Below are 25837 nucleotides of genomic sequence, written 5' to 3'. Positions count from 1 at the left end.
TTTTTTAACAACAGGTGTTTCTATTTTAGAGGAGTACATCACTATAACGCTGTAGGGTTGCAGTACCTCTGTGGTCAGTACCATGGCCCTGTAATCCTCAGGCTGCGGGTTTGAGCCCAGATTGCTTCAGGAAGGGCATCTGGCCTAAAACAGTTACCAGATTTTCATGCGAGTTTGTTCTCTGCGGCAACCCCTGCAGAAGGGAGCACCTGAAAGATAAACAACAACAACAACAGCACTATGTTTTGCTTTAACAGATTCACCTACAGATGAAAGCAGAAAAGTGGAGGACGACGTGATCATCTTCACCGATGTCCAAACTGGCTCCAGCGCAGTGTACCAGTGTAATGTCTCCAATGAGTACGGTTACCTCCTGTCCAACGCGTTCGTCAACGTCCTCTGTGAGTTCCTGACGCCAGATTCGAATGCAGTTGTTCTATTCTTCCTGTTTTGTGGAGGTAATAACATGGAAACAACTGCTGCTGGCTCGTTGCAGCGGAGCCGCCCAGAGTGATGACACCATCCAACAAAATCTACCAGGTCATCAAAAATCACCCAGCCCTGTTGGACTGCGCTTCCTTCGGCTCACCCCTTCCGAAAATTACGTGGTGAGTTAATGAACCTTTTAACAGAGGAAAGTGTTGTGAAACGTTTCTTCATGAAGCTCAACCTCTCTGTCTTAGGTTCAGAGACCTGAGCGCCAGCACCCTGAATGGAGACAACTACATCTTTCACGACAACGGCACGATAGAGATTCCTGTAGCTCAAGCCCAGAACAGTGGCAAATACATGTGTGTTGCCACCAACGCGCTTGGTATCTCTAAGAATCATGTCCACCTGGAGGTCAAAGGTGAGGGTTACTCTGCTCCAAAGATGTTTAAAGATATTACCCTGAGAGACCTACGAGCGAACAGTTACCAAAGTCGTAATTATCTTCTGCTGTCGAAAGGTGGAGTGATAATGTTCTTGCCTGTATCGTGACATTATTTTCAAGGTTTGACCAAAACAGCTATAATTTTGTTGTTTTTCTGCATAGGGTGATCTTTGTTTAAAACTCTGGCATCAAAGGCAGTGGGCAATATGGATGCTTTTCAAGGAATGCTAGGCTCTTTAACTATAATTTTGTTTTGTTGCAGTGTTTCTAAGTGGGTCCATAAATGTGTAATTTTTTCAACATTTATAAAATAGATTTATTAGTTTTTAAGATATTAAAGACTAAATAACCACCAGCCATATGTAGAGAAGTGAAGAATCTTTCCTGATCTAACAAGATTGTGTTTGGTTGTTGGTGTCCTTCTCGTTCCGCCTTCAGAACCCACCCGAATCCAAAAGCAGCGGGAAAAAACGAAAACAGTCCAGAAGGGCAGGTCTGTGGTGTTCGAGTGCAAAGTAAACCACGACGAAACCCTCTTCCCCACCATGACCTGGCTCAAAGACAACGGAGAGCTGCCTGATGAAGAGAGGTCAGCACTTTTTCAAATGTTTGATGGTGATTCTTGAATCTCATCTCTTCTGTTGGGTTTAAATGCCCTCTTGCAGAACAAATCTCTTGAAATATCTTTATTTTTTTCTACAGATTTGTTGTTGGCTCTGATAGTCTCACAATCGTTGATGTGACGGAGAGCGACGCGGGGATGTACACGTGCATCATGAACACCACCCTGGACCACGACTCGGCCACCACCGAGCTCAATGTTGTTGGTATGTGCTGCCACTACCACAGTTAAATTTAAATGAACTGTTTATTTATCTTGGGCTCTTCTGAAGACATGAACATGTTTATTAATATTCACCAAAGATCGACTGTCAGCCCTTTAAGGATAATTAGTGAGAAGTTTGTGTGTGTTAGAGCAGATTTAGTCAGTGATCATGTCAGAAGCGTAAATATTTGATGACCGCCCTTTTAGCCAGCCAGATAATTTACTGTGCTTCCTTATGGCCGATTGAGCTCTAAACTCCTTATTTCACTCCTGCCCTCCGACCCGTAGAGGCCATACCAGGTAATCCTGCGGCATCCAGATGTGCTCTGCAGCATGTGCTTGTGGTGTTTGCTGGATGTTTCTGTTAAATACAGCATGCCAGGACTTCAAAAAAAAAGCGTGTGGTTTTGACATTCTCAGAGCGTTGATCTGTTTCTCTTTTCATCCATTCCATATATAAAGCCTTTTTTCATTACCATTTTATGTTTTATGATTTTTCCATTTCTGCTAAATGAAGTGTTGAGTGCGTTGAATTGCTGAAACAAACATTAGGCAAAAAAAAAGGGGGAGAAATTCCCTCTTGCTCTTCAAGTCAAAGATAATTTCAAGGCAGATATACTGTATATTCCCCTTGTGATATTTACTCATTAGTGATTTATTTGAAGCATGCATTTCACTTCATCATCACAACGTGAGCGTTGGTTTAATCTGTTGAGCGTGAGGCGGAGCAAAGATTCTCAAGCTGAGCATCAGACATTTCATTATGCATGAAGCAATGTGTATCATCATCTGCATGTGTATCATCAGCGGGTCAAATAAAGTAATCGAATGGAACATGTAAATAAATAAACATGTAACCGAGACTGTTTGGTTAAAGCTTTACATTTGAAATTTAGTCAATCCTCTAATATTCAGCAAAACACGAGCCGAAATAAGTACCCTGCTTCTTGTTTCTGCGGTTTTCCTCCCAGAAAAACCCGACCCACCCACTGACCTGGAGCTGACAGACCAGACGAAGAGAAGTGTTCAGCTCACTTGGACCCCGGGGGATGAACATAACAGTCCTATTCAAAGTATGTTTGTGTCTGTTTGTGTTTGCAACCTGTTCATTCCATGGCTTAACCTGTTTTATACTATTATGACAACTATTGAGTGGTCAAACCTCAGAAGGTGAAACTCAAAGGGTGGTAAGAAGTGTAATAAATATATATTCAGGGCCTCATAGATATGTTAGCAAACAAATAAGTGCTAATTAGGAGTCCTAATTTTGCTTTTTTTATCTTTTTTTTATCTGACAACCCCATTATTTTATAGGTTTCTCCCTAACATATTGTCATCTTCTAAAAGGGGAAAAACCCCTGAGATTTCACGTACTTTTTGAGCTTGATACTGTGACACAAATTAGTCCTAACAAGCTCTTACTCTTAGCTGATTCCCCTAAACACTGAGTAAGATTTCTGTATATTAAAAATCTAACTAATCCATTTGTGCAGAATAACAATCAACCACTATTTTTTTTGTTTATAGTCAATAAAAATCTACCCTAAATCTTTTAAAAAGCAGCATACAGAGAAACATCTTTTGCCTCTGACTAAGTAATAATGACCTTTTTCACTCAGCGTGTTGCAGATAAGCATGAATAATAGAAACTTGGAAAATTCCACAATTTAATTGAAGCCTCTTCATGTTCTCAGAGTCTTTTTTTATTTACAACAGCCTGAGGACATTCAACCTGTTATGGAAGTATGTGACCAGACAGTAAATAAAGTCTAGAAATAATCTCTTTTTTTTTCTTTTAATGCAGAATTTCTGATCCAGTACGAAGACTCGCTGCATCATCGAGGCCACTGGCACAACCTTACAGAGGTTCCTGGAACCATGACAACAGCTCATCTCAAACTTTCACCCTACGTCCACTACACCTTCAGAGTTTTTGCTCTTAACGCTGTTGGTTACAGCAATGCCAGCAGCCCCTCCAAAATGTACAAAACCGATCCCGCAGGTACACAGTCGACTCCCAGATTGTGTGATTTGTCAGTGCCTAATGTGAATAATCCAAACAAACCTGTAAGAGTTAAATTTGGAAAAACTTTGATGCACTATTTGGTAACTGAACACATTTAAGTGATTTTTTTTAATAAGCAGCAGCTTAATGCCTCATCTCAAAAGTTAATGAGAATGATCATTTAAACCACATGGTAGCTTTTCCTGCAGGACGTTGTTGATTTGTCTTTAATAATCTATTTTTCAGCTCCAGATGAGAACCCAGCAGGGGTGCATGGAATTGGAACGGAACATGACAACCTTGTAATTTCATGGAAGGTAATAAAGTAACTAACTAGGCTAACCAATGTCAGCTCTGAGGTGTTACCTTTTGTCCAAAGAGTACTGAAATATACCAAAATATCCTTGTGGTGGTATAAGTTTTGTATCATTTTCTCTCATTTCATTTTTGCTTTATTGTTATACACTCATATCACAAATGGCATAGTGCTTTAGCAGAAGTACTTTTTCTAAAAATAGGTTACATATAAATCTTTCCCCCTCTGCAGCCTCTGTCCAACCTCCAGTCTAATGGTCCAGGGCTTCACTATAAAGTGAGCTGGAGGCAGAAGAAACTGGGCGCTGAGTGGGCCACGCAGAACGTGTCCAGCAATTCCAAGTTTACCGTGTCTGGAACGCCCACGTTTTCTCCATACGAGATAAAAGTTCAGGCTGTGAACAACTACGGAGCGGGACCTGAGCCTGCTGTTGTCCTCGGCTTCTCGGGAGAGGACCGTGAGTTCTAGTGACCCCTTAGACCTTTAGACTTGTACTAAATGACAACATGCAAGAGCCTGGGGTGGTGCATTTGGTTGTGTAACCTGTAACATTTACTCTGCCCTTTTTGTTCTTGCCTGCTCTCATGTTGTGCTGTTATTTTTGTTTTTTTTTATCAACTGTACAGTGCCGATAGGAACTCCAGACAATGTAAAGGCTGTTGTGATAAACAGCACTCTGGCAAAGATACTGTGGGATGCTGTGCCTCATAATTCAATACGAGGACATCTCAAAGGATACAAGGTACAGTATGATGAAATATATGCACTATCCCAAACAAATTCCACTAACATAGATGCAAATCTTGAACGTACATAGTCTTCTTGAGAAATTTTGAAATCTTACACAAGTCATGAAATCAAACCCTACCTGAGTTTCCAACCTAGAAATTTGACTTCTGGTGGTGTTTTTTTTTTTAAATTTATTTCTGGCTCAGTTATGAAAATCTGTTTCTTCATGGTCATTGAATGCAGCATTGGCCTAATTTACTTCACTCCTTCATCCCATAATGAATAAGGAGCAGCCAGTGTTAGTCATCCAAAATGTTACTATTAAAATGTATTTTTGAGACATTAAACCTGGTTTAAAAATGGCAACAACTGAGCAATTACATTACTTTTGCAGGTATATTACTGGAGAAAACACGGCATGCACAAACACAACCCTGATCACATGGAGAAGGACATCCTTTCCTTCAGTGGGAACCACACCCACGGGATGCTACCTGGTTTGCACCCCTTCAGTGCCTACTTGTTTCATGTAAGGGTCTATAATGGCAAAGGAGAGGGCCCCCCAAGCCCAACGCAGCACTTTAAGACACCTGAGGGAGGTAGGACAATGACACACACTCTACAGTAATAAAGGTGATTAAATAAGTGTTTAGAAAGTTCAGTTTTACACTTCAGTCATTGTTATCTTATGGTCAGTAAGGTCAAAGATCTTATTTAGTTGTACATAAAATCCTATGGCTTTTTTTAGATGCTTTTACAAGCTTGAATAGACTGTTTTTCATCCGTCTGTCAGAATTATTATTCATTTCTTTAAACTAAGGTGGTTTAAAAAGCTTCTTACAACAGTTAAGGTAATAATTCTTCATAAACAATAAACAGAAAAACTCTTAGATCTGAACTCTAGCTTTATCTGCAGACATCTTTTTCCTTCTTTCTTTTTCCCCCAATAGGCTTCAGTGTTGCTTTATAGAGCTTGTACACTGTTTCATCTTTAATGGGGCTTTTCTTTTTTTTGCAGCGCCTGGACCTCCCACCTCACTGGAAGTGGCTAAAACAGACCTGGATTCTTTAACTCTTAATTGGAGTCCTCCCCTTGAACACAATGGGCACATCACTGGCTATACCCTTAAATATCAGCCCGGTGAGTTGTTTATTTTTTTTTTAATTTTTTTTTTTAGGAAAATAAGTGAGTTTATTAATGTCATCCTCCATGTAGTATGTAGATTACAATGTCACTCTTTTTCATGTCTTACGCTGTCACTCTGTTCAGGTCATTAAACAGATAACAGGAAATCAATAGAGTAGCCTAAAAACATTGTTTTTTTCATTACAATTACAACACAAATTAACAAATCAACTTTGGTCACTCCTATCTTCCCTCTCCTCCCTGAATCCTACATTCCCCATATCCAAATCTTTTCCTTTTCACCTTTCTCACCACTGACACTTCTTCTTCAACCCCTCCATCCTCCTTATATCTCTGTTGGACTTGCTGCTTTCCAACTCCCTCCCCCTCCATCCCATCGTCGCTGTCATCCATCCCTCACCCCTGTAGTCAATAACTCCAATGAGCTGGGCCCAGAGGAGGAGCTGGCGCTGGCCGCCAATGAGACCTCAGTCACTTTGCCCATCCTCAAGTACAGCAAACGCTACAAGTTTTTATTGAGTGCGAAAACAAGCAGTGGAGCAGGCCCAGCTGTTTCTCAGGAAGCTGCCGTCTCAGACGAAGGTAAGTCATCAAATGCAGACAAGTGGAAGACGATAAGCTGAATAGCAGCTGTAATTACCATATAGTCAGGGAAGACTGTAAAACCAAATAAAACAAACATTATTGGAGTGAATGTTTGGTTCTATTTAATCTCCATTTAAAAGCACCATATCACAATGTGCTATTCACTAAACCTAGAATGAATGAAATGAAAATGCAGTGAAACAGTTTTGGCATAAAAGTTATATCTGCATTTTCATATATATATATATTATATAAAGAATATTCATTAAGAAAAGAATAAAATACATTTGATGTAAGTGATCCGAAGTGCACAAGCTAAAACCAGCAGGTGACAGATTGTGTGTAAAAGATGGACGTTGGCTTCTTGATATCAGTTCAGGAATATTGTTTGACGTCTTGAGGGTGTCACCATAGAAACCACGATCAACATGGCAGCAGCTTGTAAATTACCGGGCGGCTATGCTCCAAAGCACAAACTAATGGGATTATAATTTATGAAATGAACATCATGCTGTATTGAAACTGTCGACTGAAACGAACTCATTAGGAAAATGTTTTGAAAGGTTATTAATCATCGTTATTAGGATATTCATTTCTTGCTAGCTATGTGAAAAAAAAAGAAACATCAGCTTGAAATTTGGAGTTTGATTTTTGTGTTAATAAAAAAATCTGTCCATTTAGAAACCATTAGAATTAAATCACGGGCTTTTCTAAATAAAGCTTTGTGGACTGGAAACGAGCCTCCCAGCATGTTTTAATTGTTCTCTGAAGCTCTGCTGTGTGTGCTTTTAGATTGTTGCTTTAAAAAGAAAACTCCATCTCCACCACTGAAATACTGTAATTGTAAAGCAGTCTTCAGTTTTTTTTCTTTTTAAGACCGAAACAGTCACTTTGATTGTGTGAAAATCAAAACTTAAGCAACAATTTGTAACAAAAAGGCCATTTGTTGCTTCTAACTTTAGAAAAAAAAACCATGTTTTTTTCTTTTATGTTTTTCATTGCAATGTTAATTTCTTGTGCTGTTTGATGAAACAGGTCTTTTAAACATCACATTTGACAAATGACACTTTTAATGAGTATTTTTTTTTCCCGTTTTGCTGAAATTTTATACCTTGTACCATCAACAAGAACCACTTTAACTGACCATGAAAATAACTGAAACTGTTGCTTTATTGTTGCATCATTGTTGCATTTGAACAATTTCAAAGCTTTTTCTGTTCTTCCTGTTTTGTATGTTGCATATAAAGCATTATTTCACCCCTATATTTAGCTGATTAGAATCAGTTGCATTGTTAGATACCCTGACTCATGCTATTATGAATCCCCTCCCTGACTATGACACAGCATGACCACTTAAATGTCTCACTGATCTAAAAGTGGCACCAACTGGAGGGGGGGTGCTACAGCCCACTGTAACCCCTGTCCCTTTGTTTCCCCATGTGCAGTTTCTCTCTTTAACCTCGAGTAGCAGGCTTTAGACAAACATGGTGTATCTAGGCAGGCTCTTGTTTTGCAAAAAGAGCAATATGTGAAAAACAGACCCACAAGCGTGCCCTTGTCTTTGAGGACCTTCACCTTGCCTCTGTGAAATTGTGACCCAGCAAAGTGTGGGTTTGAGTTCAAAGCCACTGAGGTAGAGATGCAATGTGACACGAGCCTTCTGACTTCCATTTAAAAAACACACCAGACGAGACTGTTCAAAGTGGTCTGCTGCTTTTCTTTTCCTTTGTTGTTGACAACTTTGACCGTCTTATATGTCTTCCGCGGGTGTCTGCTGGGTCTTTCCTGCTGCATGGCAAGGGTTTGCTCGGCATGCTAATGAGCTGTGTTCTCCGTGTGCGTCCTTGTGGAAGACGTCTTTGTGAATCTTTGTCTTTTGCATGCATGCGTGTGTGTGTGTGTGTACAATTTGGGTGTGGTGCCATCTTTACCCTCTCATTGTTGTTTACAGGAAACACCCAAACCTCCCACCCTTTTGCATGGTCTCCTCCTCTTCGTCCACTACATAAGGGTACAGATTCTGCTGTGATCTTAGTAAACTCCATGTCTGATTAGTCCACTCAAAGCTTTATTGTGTTTGCTGTTTTGATAGTGTAGTTTTCCCAGTTCTGCTGTTGTGTAGGTTTGCGTAGCTTCGCTTACAGCATGTAATGAAACTATAGAGCCTCTTTTTTTGCGACTCTGCGGGTTGTCTGTTGACCAGCGGACCCTCCTTGATGTTTGTCTTTTCTCTTGTGTGCGCAGCGCGGCCAATGAGTCCTTTCACGAACGTTACCTACTCGCTTGAAGAAGATGGGGCTCTGATCAGTTGGGACTACTGGGGCCCAGAGAAAAACATATATGTAGAATACACAGTAGACAGTAAGCGAAGCAACACATTTTTCTCAGCTCCATGCATAGGTGGGAAGAGACTCCTGCTTCATAACTGGTTGAATAGAAATATTAGCTTTGATGACAACTCAAAGACATAGAAGTGATAAATTAACCCTCCTCTGATTGGTTAGCTAATTACTCAGTTCTGCTATTGACTCAAATTGTACTCAATTCCAGCGACAATTTGGACGGATATTAAATAGACACGTTCCAGAAAGCAGCTTAATATGTTTTTATCCCAATTGAAGTGCTTCCTATTGTTTTTATTCACCTGCAGTGAGGTGAAAAGCACTGTCGTATGACTCTCTCCCACCTACTGTTTCATTCATTCAGTTAATGAACGCCATAATAATAGAATAAACTCATTTAAAAATGTCATGAAATATATAATCCAGTGATCATCAGTCATTACACATTTCACATTTAGCTCATTTTTACCTTAATGTGTATGGTGGCCCTGAGAGTTCACATGTAGATAAACATATTTTTTCTTTATAATATTGTGCAAAGGTTTTAAATGAGCCATATTTCATTTATACTTTGCCTCCAAGAAGTCAAGCCTGCTTTTAATCTTATTAAGTGGTTTTGATCAATAGCTCTCCAGACTTTCAGAAGATCTTTCCAAGTTTTTTTTCCTTTAACTTTTGCTGCCTTTTTTAACTCATTTTCTGCCCAGTTTTTGTATCTGACCATGACTGATTGTGCAGTATCATGCCAAAAAATAAGAAGTATCTACAGCAGAAGAATGGTTTCTGAAAGTCATGTCTTTAAGAAATAGGGGGTAAAAACTATAGCAAAAAAACCCCAAAACATTCCTCTGAAAATGATCAGACGACATAAAATAAGTGGAAAAAACAGCCCAAATCCAAAGAAAATGGTTCAAAAACCTTCAGAAAGTCTGAAGAACTTTTAATCAGTCTGCCACTTTGGCAGGGTAATTAAAAGAAATGACTCTATACTTTTGCCCAGTACTGTCCATTTTTGTGATTGATTTTATTTTTACTTGTGTAGCTAGTTTCAAAGAGTTAAGGAAATTAATTTTTGGCAGTGTTATGGAGCGAGAAATAATCAGTATAATCAAGCATTTCTTTTATAAATCTATTCAACAACTGGATGAATCAAACTGAATTGTTTTTTTTTAAAACCCTTCAGTTACTGAAACTCTTCACAAAGACAGAAAGAGAGAAGTCTACCAGTGGGACCAACTTCGCTTCAAGCAGATTTAAAGAAAGCGTTTTGAATTTGCATTTATATTTTATGCAAATCTTTACCAAAAACCAACGAGTTTAATAAATATCCCTCCAGTAGTTTGTATGTAATTCCCCTACAGTAATTATCTTGGATGTCCATCTTATGTTATACATTGAGGCGTATGGTACACACATATTGTTTCAGTCTGGATCAAAGTAGTTGTACACTAGCTGTGCTGCTGCTGCTGTGACTAAAATTAAATAAATAATTATGTTCTTTTTTTTTAAGGCTGCAATATTAGTCTCCACAGTGATTTTTAAATAGTTTTCTTGATTTGCGTGGGTTTTTTGAAGTTGCAGTGCATTGAGCTTTGAGGGCCACCACATTAGTGTATTCATACACCTAATGGATCTTTAGAACTCCGTGAAAATGAATGATTTTACGCACATCAGTGGATGTTTTTATCAACCACGTAGCTCCCATAATGTCACCACCTCCACGGTCCATTTTGAAGTTGTGTTTCATCCCCTCAAACATGCCTCTCTTCATCAACGTCCCTCCTACAGGTAAAGGTGTAGAGGACTGGCAGAAAGAGCCTGCGAATGGCTCTCAGAACGTTAAGCTGAAAGGCTTAAAGGTCGGCCTCTCCTATAAGGTGCGGGTGGTGGCCGAGGGTCACCACGACCAGCAGCTCCACTACAAGGAGCTTTTTGTCACGGTCCCAGGTGAGGCACTTGTCGGGGCGAAGCCTCCGCCTTGTTCTGGCCGAGCTGTGCTTCACACTGTGACGTTTATGTAGAACGTGTAGCAGTTTGAGTCGTTGTCTAATCTGGAAGTAGAGACACCCTATAGCAGTGTGCATGTCTTTCAGGTTTAAATCCTGCCGGGTTATTGTCAGTTTTACTCTGTAGAGTTTTAGATCACCTGGTTTGGGTATTTAAATGTATACGTTCATTAAAGTTCTAATGTCTAACTTAATGTTACACACAGGAAACTTGCTTATTTGTGTGTAAGTGTTGTCTCTGTGTGTATCTGTCACTGTTTGTGCACTTGTATGGTTTTGTATGCACTCTGATTTTATACAAATACTCACAGAACTGCCATCCTTGTAACAAAAATCCAAGATTTCTAACTCATCTAACATGATTGTTTTTAGGCATGTGCAGTTTTATTCCACTTATAAGCTGATATTACTAATAGCTATGATGCCTGTCAAAATAATGTGCAGCCCTTTCAGATTTTAATTGGGAATATTTCTTTTCTTGTCGCTGAGAAAGAGTTGAAAAAGGATTCCAGTCATAAATATCATGTTGTTGTTTTATTTGTTCTGTTCTGGCCAGCTGTGGCGAGCAGACAGGTGGACATCGCCACTCAGGGATGGTTCATTGGCCTCATGTGTGCCATCGCTCTGCTCATCCTGATTCTTCTCATTATCTGCTTCATCCAGAGGAATAAAGGAGGAAAATACCCCGGTGAGCTGCAGCACAAACATCACCCCAAATAAAACGATGCTGCAAAGCTTTCTGTTTTCTTTAAAATCCCTTTAAAATAGGATTATTCTAGCTGGTTTTGCTCTCACAGTGTTTTAACCAGCTTTCTATTGCAGTGTGTGTGTGTGTATCACAACAAACTCTTTTGTTTGAATTGCTTGTAAGGACATTCATCATTTCTGCATCTTTCTCGTGTTTTAATGAGACATTTTTTTTACTTTTCCCTTCTTTTTGCAGTATGCTTTCATTAAAGAAACATAACACAAAAACGTATTGTTTTATTATATTTACCGAACACATTTATCTAAATTGCCCTCTGTGTTTCACCAGTCAAAGAGAAAGAGGACGCACACACAGACCCCGAGTTCCAGCCAATGAAAGACGATGACTGTACTTTTGTGGAATACAGGTGAGAGAAGGTGCTCTGGCTTCCCGAGCCCCCCGAGCCTCCATTTTTAGCCATTCACCCCAGCCCTGTGCCCACTTCTGGCCCAGATCATCTCTCTCTCTCTCTCGCTCTCTCTCTCTCTCTCTCTGACTGGGCCTGGAGCTCTTCACTCCCTCCCTTCTTCTCAAACATTACAGCTGACCACTAAATCACTCACAAGTCACAACTGCAAGACGAAGTGCCCCCATTCTGACCTTCTACAACAAAGAAGCACAAGACTATTTTTTTTTTCTGGGTTGCGGGATGTCTCGGATGCCACTGGTGTTGGACTATTGTGTTTGCTTGACATGACAGTGTGGAGTCATTTGCGAAGTGGGATTCTTCAGGTCTAAGAGATTTAATGTTTCAGAGGTTTCAATGTGACCATGTGTTACAAAAGATAAAACTGATTCTAAGCATCAAATCTAATCTCAAACAATAAGCTAGACATAAACATTGTATGTAGAGAACATCTAGTATTAACAGTTTGCTTAGTGTATTTCTGCTTACATGACCCGTATAGGACAGAAAAGCACTAAACTTCTAACTTCCAGCAGTTATTCAGCTATGCTTGCCAACATCTTCTCTGTGGGCTGCTTCTCCAATCGCACGCCAAATTTCAAAAACAGAAAAAAAAAGAAGCACTTTAATTCTGTATATCTATCATTTTGGAATATTGTTTTTAAAAGTCAATTTATAAGATAGTCTTGCTTTTATATTTTGTATGATATTCCTTTTTGTATTAAGACAAATAAAAAAATAATTGATTTTATGCAGTTATATAGATATATATATATATATATTATGCACAGATTTACAACATTAATTTTGCTTTAGGCAATACTGTGTTGAATGGAAATATTGTGCATATATAGAAATACGTTATAGAGATGCATATGAATGTAATATGACATTAAAAGCATGTTTGAGGGAAGCCAATCATGACCGAATGAGCTGATTACTGCTGTTTCTGACAGGTCTGTTTTTATTGGTTAAGATTGCTGATATTCTACATTTCTATAATGACTATAAATTCCATAAAAAAGATCAAAACCAGCAGTATGGTTGTTATGCTGAACTTACATCCAGACTAAAGTTGTACATACCTCTACTGACTAGCTGAATACCTTCTTAAAATAGTTCAGCTTGATAGTTTTTGAAAGCAGCTGCTCTAAATGATTAAAAGTTTAGTTGCTGGTGGCTGTCTTAGGCACCATATTTGTTTTTTTAAAGGGATACTCCAGAATATTTAAAGTAGGGGGCTGTTGAATGGTTATCAACAACTTCTAGCTTACCTGTATTATATCATAATGGCTGTTTTATAAACGTTTAAAACCATAAACATTACACAATTATTTACAAAGACTTTTATAGTTATTCCGAAGCACAAACATCCACAGCAGCTGCTAGCTGTAGCACTTCTCCTGCAGCTAAACTTTACCCTTTTCTCAGTTTCTCACTCTACATTCATTGTTGGAAAACCATTAGGATGTTCCTGCCTGAAGTCCCCCAGGCTGCACCGAAAGTGCTACAGCTAGCAGCTGCTGTTGCTGTCTGGAAAATACTTCTTAGTTGATTGGTTTTGGTCTTTTTTATAATAACATATGTAGAATGGCACCAGTCTGTGGTATTTTGAACTAAAAATTAACCAAAACAATGGTCACCAACTCAGAACAGATTAGACTAATCACAAGGCAAAGTGTACAAACTACATGGTGCCTTTGTGAGAGATTTCTTTTTTTTTTCCTCATGCTGTTTTTGTTTACTAAGCAGGAACTGGATGTCAATAAAGGCACAACTTAACTCATCTGATCTGTTCTTTGTATGTCACTAATCTACGAGCAGAACATCTTCCCACATGTGTAGTGAAATAATGTACAGGAGTGACTTTGTGTGGGATTTCAGTGATATGTCCCCATCTGGTCTCGGGGGTGTAAGTCTGAGTAAAGGTAAGGGTGGGGGGTCCTGTAGACACTGAGGTCACTGTGGAGAAAAACAGTTTCTGTCATCCAGTTTAATATTTGCTCATGAAGCCTTCATCATGTTCAGCGGTTATTAAAACCTTTTTTCTATTACGGTCTGTGGCTTCACTGTGCCATTCTGCTTCTTAGAGATATTTTACGGCTTTGTTTCTTGTAATTGGTTCAAAAGATTTCTCAACATTATGACGGCTTTGTGATCATACATCACTGATGTTTAACTCATGGAATGTTTTTAATTATCCGAGAGCCAAAGAAAACTTTCTTTGCCAACTTTTCATGCAACTTGTGATTACTCTCATGCTTGCTTTTAGGGGAGGGATGTCTGGCTGAAAACTTGCTTTCCAAGTTTTATTCACTTCATTGCACCAAATCTTCTGTTTCTCATTGCAACTTCTGTCTTGGGAGGGTGGCAATGCTTTGGTCACACACCTTCATATTTGGTTTCAAGGGGAATTTGAACACAGTCTGATTGCTTGAGCTTTATTCCCCTGTTGCCTGATAGAAACCAAGTAATCATTCTGTTGGTTTTTTTTTTCACAACCCCAGTTCCAAAAAAGTTGGGATGTTGTGTAAAATGTAAATAAAAACTAAATGCAATGATTTGCAAATTTCAGAAACCCATATTTTATTCACAATGGGACATAGTAAACATATCAAATGATTAAACAAAGAATAAACAATTTTTTAAATAATTTTTAATTTTATGGCAGCAACAATCTCAAAAAGAAGGGTCAGGGGCAACAAAAGGCTGTAAAGGTTAGTGCTACAAATAAACAGCTGGAGGAGCATTTTTCAAAAGGAGGAGCATTTAAGTGAGGCTTTATCGATCAGAAGTAAAGATGGGCAAAGGTTCACCAGTCTGTGAGAAAACTGCATCTAAAAATAGTGGAACGATTTTACAGTATAGTTCCTTAATGGAAACTTGGGAAGACTGAATATTCCATCATGTACAGTTCATAATATCCATTGGAAACCATAGATGCCACATCTTCTGTACTAAAGATGAGAGAGACATTTGGTATGTTGTCAGCGCACAGTTCAAAAGTCTGCCTCTCTGATGGTATGGGGTTGCATTAGTGCCTCTGCCATGGGCAGCTTACACATCTGGAAAGGCACCATCAATGCAGAAAAGTATATACAGGTTTTAGAACAACCTGTGCTCCCATCCAACAAAACAAAATCACTAAAAAAGACCCAGCTAGAACATCTAGAATCCTCCACTAGACAAGAATGGGACTTTTACAGACTGTAAATGTCAATAAAAGAAGAGGAGATGCTTCACAGTGGGAATCACGGCTTTGTCCCAACTCTTGAAATGTGTTGTTGCCATAATACTGTATTCAAAGTTACCTATTTTTTGTATAAATGGTTCAATTTCTTAGTCTAAGCATTTAATATGTTTATTATGTTTCATTGCAGATAAAATATTGGTTCATGAGCTTGCATTCTGTTTTATTTACATAGTACACAAGATCCCAACATTTTGCACGGTCGGGGTTTTAGACATGGAGCAAGTCAAGTTGAAAAGTAGTACAGAGCATTATTTTCCACACTCATGGTTAAAAGTAATAATTGGCAGCTGCATGCTCCATCTACACAAAAAAAATTGATCACTAATCTACCTGTTGCATCTGTCACTTCATCTCACCTGTAACATCTGCATGTTATTTTCTCCCTCAGTGACAATGAGGACCATAAACCGTTAAAGGGGAGCCGCACACCATCCAACGGCACAGTTAAGAGAGACGACAGTGACGACAGTTTAGTTGACTACGGGGAAGGAGGAGACGGACAGTTCAACGAAGACGGCTCCTTTATTGGCCAGTATAGTGGGAAGAGCTCCTGCAGGGACAATGCTGAGGGCCCCGAGAGCTCGGAGGCCCCGTCTCCTATAAATGCCATGAACTCCTTGAACTCTTTTGTGTAGCTAATCGGTGCTAGCGGAGCAGGATGGTGTGCTGCACGGACTGCCTGCATCCCCCCCTCAGTCCCAGACATCTCCCCTATCTCTGCGCTGCATGGCTTCTTCATCATACATCCCTTCCGCATTCGTACATGACTCAAAAAACATAAACAGACCGATGGAAGATATTTACGCTTTCGCTTCTTTACAGAGACATTTGGAAACTGTCAATAGCAGGGGGGGGGGGGGGCTTCTCAGTCATCACCTATACTCAAATGTTATTAACGCTGATATTAACAAAGGCTGCTTCCCACGCAAGGAGTCTCACATAAACACTGCTTTTCTGGATTATGTCTGTTTATTGGTTACTACATTATCTGCTATTGAAAGAGTGTTAAATGCATTGGGGAAAATGCTTTTTCCACCATCTGTTTTCTCAACTGAGACGTGTCGGAAGCTGTGATGATGTTATACATTAACGTTGATGCTTTTCTAATAATCATTTGCAGCCCACAGGGCACATCATGCACAGTATGGAGGAGTTTTGGTGAAAAGCATGCAGGGGGCTTTATTTTGCAGCGCTGATGCTACCTTATACGTCATCTATGTTCAAATGTAGAAACTGATAGGCATGTCAGTTTCTTTGTTTTTTTTTCTTTTGTGTGTGTGGGGGTATTTTCTCTACACGTGATTTTCGCTTATTGAGCTCAGTTCGAAGGCCAGAAGGGAATGCTGAGAGCGCAGTAGCTTCCCTTAGTGCTACTTCAGCAGTTTGTGCCTTTTCACACAATCATTCAGTTCTAAAGACTCTTTTCTTTGAGTTCATGTACCGTAAAGGAGACAGTAATGGGACTGCAGATGTCTCATCCGCGAAGATGAACCCGAGGACCTGATGGAAACTTTGATTCCTCCCCGAATTATCACCCTCACAATGAATCAGCTCAAAACATTGTGGTGCATGAAAGAGTGATTGATCATTATATCTGCAGTGTATTGATGAATGTAGACCTGTGTGTGTGTGCGTGCCAGTTATTATTTAGTTTCTATTAGGCAAAATTTGTTCATATGTACCAACTAACCCAGAGGGCCTTTGGATGGGATGAAGATTTTTTTTTTCTTAACTTGCATCAAGTTTCATTTTTTTTAAGACCTGTAGAGTATTTGTTGAATTTGTAAATACTTTGATTGATTGTACAGGGACAAGCAGCATATATGGCAGTCAATAAGTGGCAATGTTGTGCATGAATTGGTTTCAATTGTTCATAGGACTGTAATAAATGTAGACAACTTGTAGAAAATATATACATAAAGGTAACTGGTTTTTTTTGTTTTGTTTTGTTTTTTTCTTGCTGTGCAAATTGTACATTGTAATGCAACTAACTGGGCTGATTTTTTTATACATAAATTATTGTTTTTCTAATTACAGTACTATAACTTAGGTATCTTCCATCAACATCGTGATGCACAGACTTATCTTCTCAGTTTGTGCTGGTTTTACTCTTTACCATTTTAATTCTTCTTTTGTGACAGTTTTGCAAATGGTTTTGCATTTACGAAACAGAATTGTACTAACATTTTTCTTTTTCCTCAATTTTAAGTTTTATTCCTTTTATTGCAAGTCTGACATTTGTGCTGCAGGAACTATAACAGCTAAATAAATGATAATCTGCCTAAAGTTTTCTGACTCTTAACTCATAATGTCCTTTCTCTGTTCTGGCTCTGCACCTTTAGTGCGACATATTGTAGCCATCAATGATTCGCTCTCTGACAATGATAGCCCATAAAAGAAATGATTTGCTCCTGCAGTATGATATGCAGCAGACACTTATTTCACTGTAGCAAGAGGAAATAATTATGCAATAAAATACATCTTTACACCAACACATTGACATCCAGAGCAGCTTTTCTGCAGACTGTTTAGGTGTGAAGGGAACACAATCCTCTTTAATATGATTGTTCAGATAATTAAAAGTGGGGTTCTGTGTAAAGGTTATGAACAACAAATATCTTACCTGTTGTAGATATCTATTTAAATGATGAGCTAACGACACAAAGTGGATTATTGTCATCTTAAAACATAGATTGCATGTCATTGTCCAAGTGTCCCTACCTTGTTTTATTGTTGGGAGCTGAAGCCAGCAGCACTGGGTTTACAGAAGCTGCCATGTTGTATTTTTGGATGCACAGTCTGTGCACTGGGAACTGGGGGGCCTTACACCCCACCTAATCTCCTGCACACGATCATGGTGTCATTTGAGCTTCATTTTAAGCATGAAATAAATAATTAAAATAAACTATAACTAACTATTATTACAATTAAAGCTGAATGTGTTAGAAAAATAGATTTTTGAACATACACGGGCAAATAACTACATGATGTATCAAGAGGCAACACAGGGAAAAAAAGATTTGAGGTGTACTTTTGTTTCTTTCCGATTGTTTATATGAAGGGGGCGCAGCCTAAAACTTTTACTGGTACCACCCTGCATGGAAGCTGGTCTCGCTTCATACTTCCAGGTTCCAGTTGGAGGTCTAAATATATATAAAAGCAACTCCAGTCTGAAAAGTTTCCTAGTGATTTAAAATAATGCTCCCAAAAACCACTAAGAAATTTATTACTACAAATCGTCGCTGCTGCACTTTAAATGCAGCCTGGGGGACTTTCAGCAGGAATATTACAATATTTGTGCTGTAATAACTTTGTAATACAAAAGAGCTATAACATTTTTGAGACTGGAGTTGTTTTATGATGGCAGCAACCCAGTTTGGTCTTGGCCCCCTCAGACTAAAGCTGTTGTCGTACTCCATGAGAAATTACAAAATCGTCTCTCATTCACAGGGTTGCATGACGAAAATGGTGTTACTTTGAAAAAAAAAAACCAGTAGTTTTTACAACTGTTCCAGTTCATATGTTCTTATAAACATATAAACTTAAAACAAACTTGTGGTGGCTGGGAGGAAGTACGTTTGTTTGCTCATTGTTGTTCACTGTCAAATTTGCAAATGCCAAACAGCGTGTACCATCTCAGTCTGTTGAATGAAATTGTTTGGTTGTGGTAAGGGAAACAAAAATCTGTACAAGGACAGGAGGGCTGAGAAACAGGCGGGAAGAAACCCATTTTAACGCTGGAGGAGGAGGAGGGAGGAGCTTCCCCGAAGTTCTGATCCAAGTGTCTCCTAGACGATGAAAGGTCTGTGTGAAAACGAATGGCTCGCAACCATGTGACAGCAAACCGACTTTTTGACATCTTATGGAGTATGACGGAACCTTTACACTATGTCAGTCCAATCAGAATTGAACTATTTCTCAAAACAGTGGTTGTTCAGAGAGCTATCTATAACAGGTAATATATTAACTGATGATAACAACTCCACAGAACTCCACTACAAAAGATCTGAACTATCCCTTTAACAAGACTTTGTAAATTTTGTAAAGCTTAATAAATAATTACAAAAACAATACATCTTCATATTCAGTGTCTAAGCAAGTACTTAATCATGTACAGGATGTATACTGACAAATGCCTTCTTTAGATAATTAGGATGGATTCATAAATATGAGACATGAGAAATATCTACTGATTGCTGATCTTTCAGGCACACATACAGAAACTTCTTCAACTATTTAGTGTGAAGAATCTAACGGATGCGTAAATATGGATGACAACATCTGCCTCAGTCCCATCAGAGTGAAGCAGCGATCCAAAGACCTTATGGACCACAACAGTTGGCCTCCATCATGTTTGGTGCTCACTTGTGGCACTTCGACTTCCATTACAGTCATATTTTCAGAGTAATAGGAAGAGAACAGACTGCCATCTGCTGCATTATCACACAGCAATGGTGTCAGGATGTGAGGAAGTCTGCTCTCGGGGGGAAAAAAAAATAGCCCTCTGGCAAGATTTGTTTTCCCTTCTGTTAGTTGAAGCACTTTTTGGTAGTTGAGGATATTTGAACTTGGTTAAGGAAGTCATTAAAAGGGAAATGTTTCTCCCACAACTATAAGTTTCTAAGAATAGGTTTGGATTTTTTTTTCAGAGAATTTAAATATTACTGTGAACTTCGTTTAGTTAGATTTCAGACATTTAAACAGTTCAGTTTCTGCCACAGTGATCTCAAAAGGTTTCTCAGCCGCCTGTGACAGATTTATTCATCAGTCTGTTGCTGTTTGATTGACTACATCTCTTGACTTTACTGCCATCTAGTGAAATTAGACATTTACAGTACCGTGCAAAAGTCTTGAGTCGTCTCCTATTTCTTTGTGCTTCACTTCCAAGCAGCCAAACCTTCTTGTAATCTTTAAAAGTGGTCTTGATCAATAGTTCTTCAGGCTTTCTGAAAGTCTTTCAAAGTTTTTCTTCGGCTGTGTGATGAATTGCTTTGAAATAGTGATGGACTCAAGACTTTAAACAAGAGAATTGTCTTTTGTGGTGGTTTATTATAATTGCAAGTCAACAGAATACAAAAAGCCACATGGGGTGCATATATCTTCATGGGGGCTAATGATCCGTGCATATTCGGACCCACAAGCCAATCAGCTTCCAGGAGGCACCCGCGGACCGAGTGTGCACGAACCGCAGAACCAATCAGCTGAAGAGAGGTTTTATGATTCACGCTTGCTCGATTCCCTATCTCAGAAGTCAAAATATAAAGAATTTATATGGCATGGTCACAATGAAATGTTCTTATATGCAGGTGGTCATAATACCATTTCCATCTACAAATATAAAATGTTTTGCAAGCAGTCTAAACATGAATGTAATTTTGACTCCACAGCTGCTTCTTCACTTGTTTCCCATTTAGTAACTGATCATTTTCAGAGGAGTTTTATTTGCCACTTACTGTATCTCTGACCTGAGAACCATTCAGACATAAAAAGAGGTTGCTTCAACCTTGACAGCTGTACTGATCAACAAGCTTTTAAAAAACACTACTTACTTTGTAGGCATTAAACTGTTGCACACCGTTTATTGTTGATGACGATAGTCTTCATAAATAAGCATCATATTGTGGATCTCAGGTGTATTTTTATGAGACATAATGTTCAAGTCCTAATATTTGAAATTAACTCACATTTTAGCAGTGTGTCACTTTGTCTTTTTCAATTATGCGGCCCTCCTTTCAAAGGCTTCCCTATTTGTTTCCACAGCAGCAGAATCATTTATCTGTCAACTGATGATCATTGCCACCAACCAAGCAGCTGCCCCATTACCCTTCTGAACTCCACCCGCCCCCTTTTCCTCCCAGCCCACATCAACCCCATTTTCTCCGTCTTTTCTTTCCTCTCTCGCTCCCTCAGTGACTCCATCCTGCGTTGGCTGTTCGTCTGCTACAGCATCATTAACCATTCCCAGCTCCCATCTTTGATTTACCGCTGGGTGGAGAGCCTGGTCTGAATTGATCTGCAGCTGGTTTTTATGTCGACCCAGAGTGTACACGCATGCAGTGGGGGGGGAGAAAAAAAACATTATGACATAGTCCTGTTGTGATTTTCTGTTTCTGAACAAACAGCTTTAAAAAGAAGGCTTTGCATCCCTGGTGCTTCTGAGGAACAGAGTCAAAGAAACTAAAAGCAGGCATTAGTAAAACGTTATAATTTAGTATTGGACATGGATAAAGAGTGTGCTGAGCTTCAGAGTCTGTTCCTTGAGTGTTCATGGTGCAGCCTTTGTGTCTCTTTATGTAAATTTGACCTATTCTGATGCTCTAAAAGCTGGGGAGGATAATTGTTTATGATTACTCAGTGACATTTCCATATGCTGGTCAAATGATTTGCCAGCACTCCTACCACACACACACACGCACACACACTTTTATTGTTTTATAGCTCTACAAGATACCTCATTTGACGCAATGCATTCTCTTATTACCCTAATGTTGACCATCACAAAAAACGCCATAACCTATCAGTGATCTAATTCTATCCCAAACCTAAAAACAAGTCTTAAAGGGATAGTTCAGATTCTTTCAAGGTGGGGTTCTGTTAAAAAGGTTATGAACAATAAACCTTACCTGTTGTTGATGACTCTTTGAACAGAGTTTTATTCTAAGTGGTTTGATTAACAGGGAGCTCAAACACGGCCAAGACCAAAGTGGATTGCTGCCATCTTGAAAGGTTTTATAGTCATTTGTATAAAAGCTGTTTTATGAACCTTAACACTGCCACAAATTCCACATTAAACAAGTATTCTGATGGAAATATTATGATATTCCTGCTGGAAATGCCCCATGGGTGCACCGGAAATGCTCCAGCTAGCTTCTGTTGCAGCTTGTTCTGCTTGCAAACCACTATGTAGTTCTATTTAAGTAACGCCCGCCATATTGGTTGCACCTTGAAAATAATGTCAAGGACGACCTCATGCAATATCATAAGACGTCACCCTCAGAGTATGTGGTGAGAATCTTTAAAATAGAGAGTCATAGCCATTTTTGTGTTGGCTAATGTTAATTAGAAGTGGTGGTCATCTTGAATTGAAATGAAAAGTTATTTAGTTGTAGATACACACCCAATGTTTATTTTACAAAGTTCAATCTAGTCAAAATTGAACAATTTCTCCAAACTGAGGTCGCTCAAAGAGCTATCTACAACAGGTAAGATATTGATCGTTTATAATGTTTCCACGGAACTTTAAGGTCTGAACCAGCCTGTAAAAGTTGCTTCATAATGATTGGGAAGACACTTTCATCTCTATTCGTTTGAGGAACATCAGAAAGTTCCTGTAAGCTGAAATAATAACAACGCACATACAGTCGTCTGCCAAGAGCGAAGTATTTGGAGCCTAAGTGGCAGCACAGCTATAGGAGGGGATTCATTTCCTCTTGTATGATGCTATTATTTTTTTTTTTTTATAACTGGTGTTTCTATTAACCTAAACAGCTTGTTTCTTCTCAGGGGGTCAATGTGCTCATAAAGTGCACAAAACTGCGAAAGCTGAAATGTTCAGTCCTATCGATCTAACAATAACCCTCTCCATAAACTTCTTCCCCCTATGTTTCTATCATTATAACATCAAGATAATCATCATTCTACATCCTGATTCTTACACCCCCACCCCCATTACATGTGTCGTGTCTTTAGTTTGATGATTGTATATGTGTGTGTGTGTGTGTGTGTGTGTGAGAGAAGGAGGGGGAAGTTAGACCTTTGATTGAGACCCCTTGAAGATCACTGGGGCTAAATCACATTTACTCTTCCTCCCATCCCTCCTCCTCCTCCTCCTCCTCCTCCCCCTCCTCCTCCCCTGCCTGGCTGGTACATGACAGCCACCTATTCTTCCCCTCAGACAGCAGGGTGTTTGCTGTTCCTCTTATCCACCCCAGAGACCGACCTTGTAACAGTGTTATTCACCAGCAGGGTCTGTCTCTATTTGCCCTGTCATGTAGGAAGAGAAGCAAACGCGTTTGTCTGACGGCTGACTATATCTGGAGCTCAGATAACCTACACACAAAATAATACTGGTATTCTTTTGGGCCGCTTATTATCCTGCTAATTATGGATTCAGTGAATTTGCTCGGAGTTATTACATCCCCTTAGCTTTTCTTTTTTCTCTCCTGTGGAGTGTAGGAGTTTTTCTGATCCATCCTTGTGGGCTGTGGATAAATCCCTCCTTTTTTTTCTTCTGTATTATTAATAATTCCCACCTCAGAGGAAACAAAATGTTTTTTCGATAAAAACAAAAGTCAGAGTAAAACCCACCAAACAACAAATCTGCCACATTCAGCTTGATACAGCCAGAATGTAATCTCCAGCTTTAGATAACATTAAAAACAACTTCTTTGATATCTTCCCTCCCAAATTCATCCAATAAGGTTAAGTCCTTCAATTAATTCCACTCTGCTCTTTCGCAAAGATTCCCTGAATTATTTATAGGGGATCTGCCAGAGTGGATTATTATTTGTCTGTTTGGTGTTTACATCCAAGATTTCAATCTAATCTCAGGGGATTGAGGCCGTCCTGTGTATGGACCGACACGAGCACGAGGCGTCGTAATTAGAAGAGGTGGCCTTTTGATATCGGTCTAATGGAAAACAGGCCGAGAGTTAACGACGCCGACTCGTTTCACATCCACTCCAGGTGGTGTGCAAACATGCAGATCAATTTATTTATTTAGGATTAAAGATATTTGGCTCAGAAGATTTTGCAGAATTGATAGAATGAAGTTTAGTTTGTGGCATCTGAAAACATGTCCAGAACAAGTGATGTATTTTCTCTGAATGTGCGAGTGGTGACAGTGTTCATGTGAAATAAAAATAACTTTGCTGGAATTTTTACAGTAGAATATAAATATATATTTGAAGTTCCATCTTTATGGTGCTCCACCGCCCTGCTTCACCCTCGATGTTTATGCTTGACAGTCGTCTTTCTCGATCTTTCTGTTTAGTTGCAGAGTAACTCTCATATTTCCACCTAAATGTGTTTTCTCAGATGGAGCGTGGACAGCTACTGGAGTTGTCAACTGCACCATTTACCACAGTTCAGGATAACATTTTTTGTGTTTGATTTCATATTTTACAATGAGTAAATTTAAATGAAGATTTTTTTTTACATGTAATGGCAGTAAAATAAAAACATATCTAGTAGATAACTGTCACAATAGAAACATTGGGCTTGGAATAACAGGAAATGCCTGCATATTAACTGTGTTTCATTATAAACATATATAAAAATATACCAAAAACAAGATTTATCCCCTCATAAATGACAAAATATCATAGTAAAACTATCAACTTGGTTTATAATGACAAAAATCCATAAGTCAACCCTGTTTTATGGCCTCTCGATCTTGTTCAGGGTCATGGGTGTCAGGATTTAGGTGTTTTGTGCTGTTTCTGTGATCTTATGTGCTTTACTTTCATTCAGTTCTGTTCTTATCCCTGTTTTCCATTATATCTTGCATAGTTTTGATCCTTGTGCCCCTGCTCACTTTCCCTCAGTTCATCTCCTCAGTAGTTTTCCAGTCAGCCTGCCACACCCGCTTCACCTGTTCAGTCCAGCTGTAGTTAATCTTCCACTCACCCTCAGGCCTTTATATTCAGTCTCTGCCTTCTCTTCTTCGCTGGTTAATTGTCAGCTCATGCTGCAATCTGGTTACCTCCTTGTGTCTCCCTGCAATTTCATGTTGTTTAGTTTTGTTATAGCAAGAAATACGTTTTTTTCTTCGGAAGCTCTTCGTGTCAGCCTGCATTCTGGGTCCAATCCACCATCTATAAAACCTGATTAAGGAAGGCTGGTGGGTACCTCCTTGTGTTTTAGGGCGAGATGCTGGGTAGACCCAGTCCATCACAGAGATAAACAACTACGAACGCGCGCACACTCACACCTAAGGTCAATTTAGAGTCTCTGTCATCATAACATGCATGTTTTTGGACAGTGAGAGGAAATCAAAGTACATGGAGAAATCCAACACATGCACAAGGACAACATGCAAACTCCATGCAGAGAGGCTTCAGCTGTGAACTAAATAATGGATATCACTCAGCAGTAAAAACATTGACAGTCAAACTAAAATGTGAAAAATGGAGGCCTGTTCATTGAAATATAAATATTTTTTGATCTATATTAAAAACACAGAAACAATCTGGATTTCTTTTTTGTTTTTACTGCATACCTGTAGTTTTACAGTGTTATCTTACACAGTCTTGCTCTCCAAATAATCATTTGTTATTCACAACAAATGAGGAAATTCACCATGGGATCAGATAGGAGAGTCCAAATCACAACAGGAAATAGAGGAAACTATTAGAGAAGTGGCTGAATGAGATTAAAACCAGTTTTGCAACTATTCAGTTCTATTATAGCAGACTCAATTATTTTTGGACAAAGGATGCCAAAGTGGCTTTCAGTCTCTATAAATGTGGCTTCTGTTAATTGGGGGAAAACAAATACACTCTGTGTTTGAGTGTACTGAAAGCCACCATTAACGACACCACACTGAAAAGGAAAATGGATAAATTATGAAGGATGAAGACACAGCTAACAAGATTCTTCT

At 39.1% G+C, this 25837-nt stretch overlaps 1 protein-coding gene across 18 annotated transcripts in view; it reads left to right on the top strand.

Moving 5' to 3' along the window:
- Positions 1-17532, top strand: part of LOC108230054 (neuronal cell adhesion molecule-like) — an 81263-nt gene extending 63731 nt beyond the window's left edge. For 6 of the 18 annotated variants that reach the window (XM_017405885.3, XM_037978209.1, XM_037978211.1 and 3 more), the window contains 20 exons: positions 258-401; positions 497-608; positions 684-850; positions 1313-1463; positions 1577-1701; positions 1989-2000; positions 2672-2773; positions 3505-3702; positions 3952-4022; positions 4253-4478; positions 4648-4763; positions 5145-5349; positions 5769-5891; positions 6306-6479; positions 8434-8493; positions 8727-8843; positions 10613-10771; positions 11387-11518; positions 11867-11945; positions 15626-17532. In XM_017405885.3, the coding sequence (XP_017261374.1) occupies positions 258-401; positions 497-608; positions 684-850; positions 1313-1463; positions 1577-1701; positions 1989-2000; positions 2672-2773; positions 3505-3702; positions 3952-4022; positions 4253-4478; positions 4648-4763; positions 5145-5349; positions 5769-5891; positions 6306-6479; positions 8434-8493; positions 8727-8843; positions 10613-10771; positions 11387-11518; positions 11867-11945; positions 15626-15872 (2720 nt within the window). In that variant the 3' untranslated portion in view covers positions 15873-17532. The remainder of the gene's footprint in view (positions 1-257; positions 402-496; positions 609-683; positions 851-1312; positions 1464-1576; positions 1702-1988; positions 2001-2671; positions 2774-3504; positions 3703-3951; positions 4023-4252; positions 4479-4647; positions 4764-5144; positions 5350-5768; positions 5892-6305; positions 6480-8433; positions 8494-8726; positions 8844-10612; positions 10772-11386; positions 11519-11866; positions 11946-15625) is intronic. The other 12 variants (XM_037978213.1, XM_037978210.1, XM_037978208.1 and 9 more) reach the window with 7 other exon arrangements.
- Positions 17533-25837: the final 8305 nt, after the last annotated feature.

This window comes from Kryptolebias marmoratus, linkage group LG11, assembly GCF_001649575.2.
Source record: "Kryptolebias marmoratus isolate JLee-2015 linkage group LG11, ASM164957v2, whole genome shotgun sequence".
Taxonomy (NCBI): Eukaryota; Metazoa; Chordata; class Actinopteri; order Cyprinodontiformes; family Rivulidae; genus Kryptolebias; species Kryptolebias marmoratus.
The sequence above is the reverse complement of the archived record's forward strand: the minus strand, read 5'-3'. Positions and strand labels throughout refer to the sequence as shown.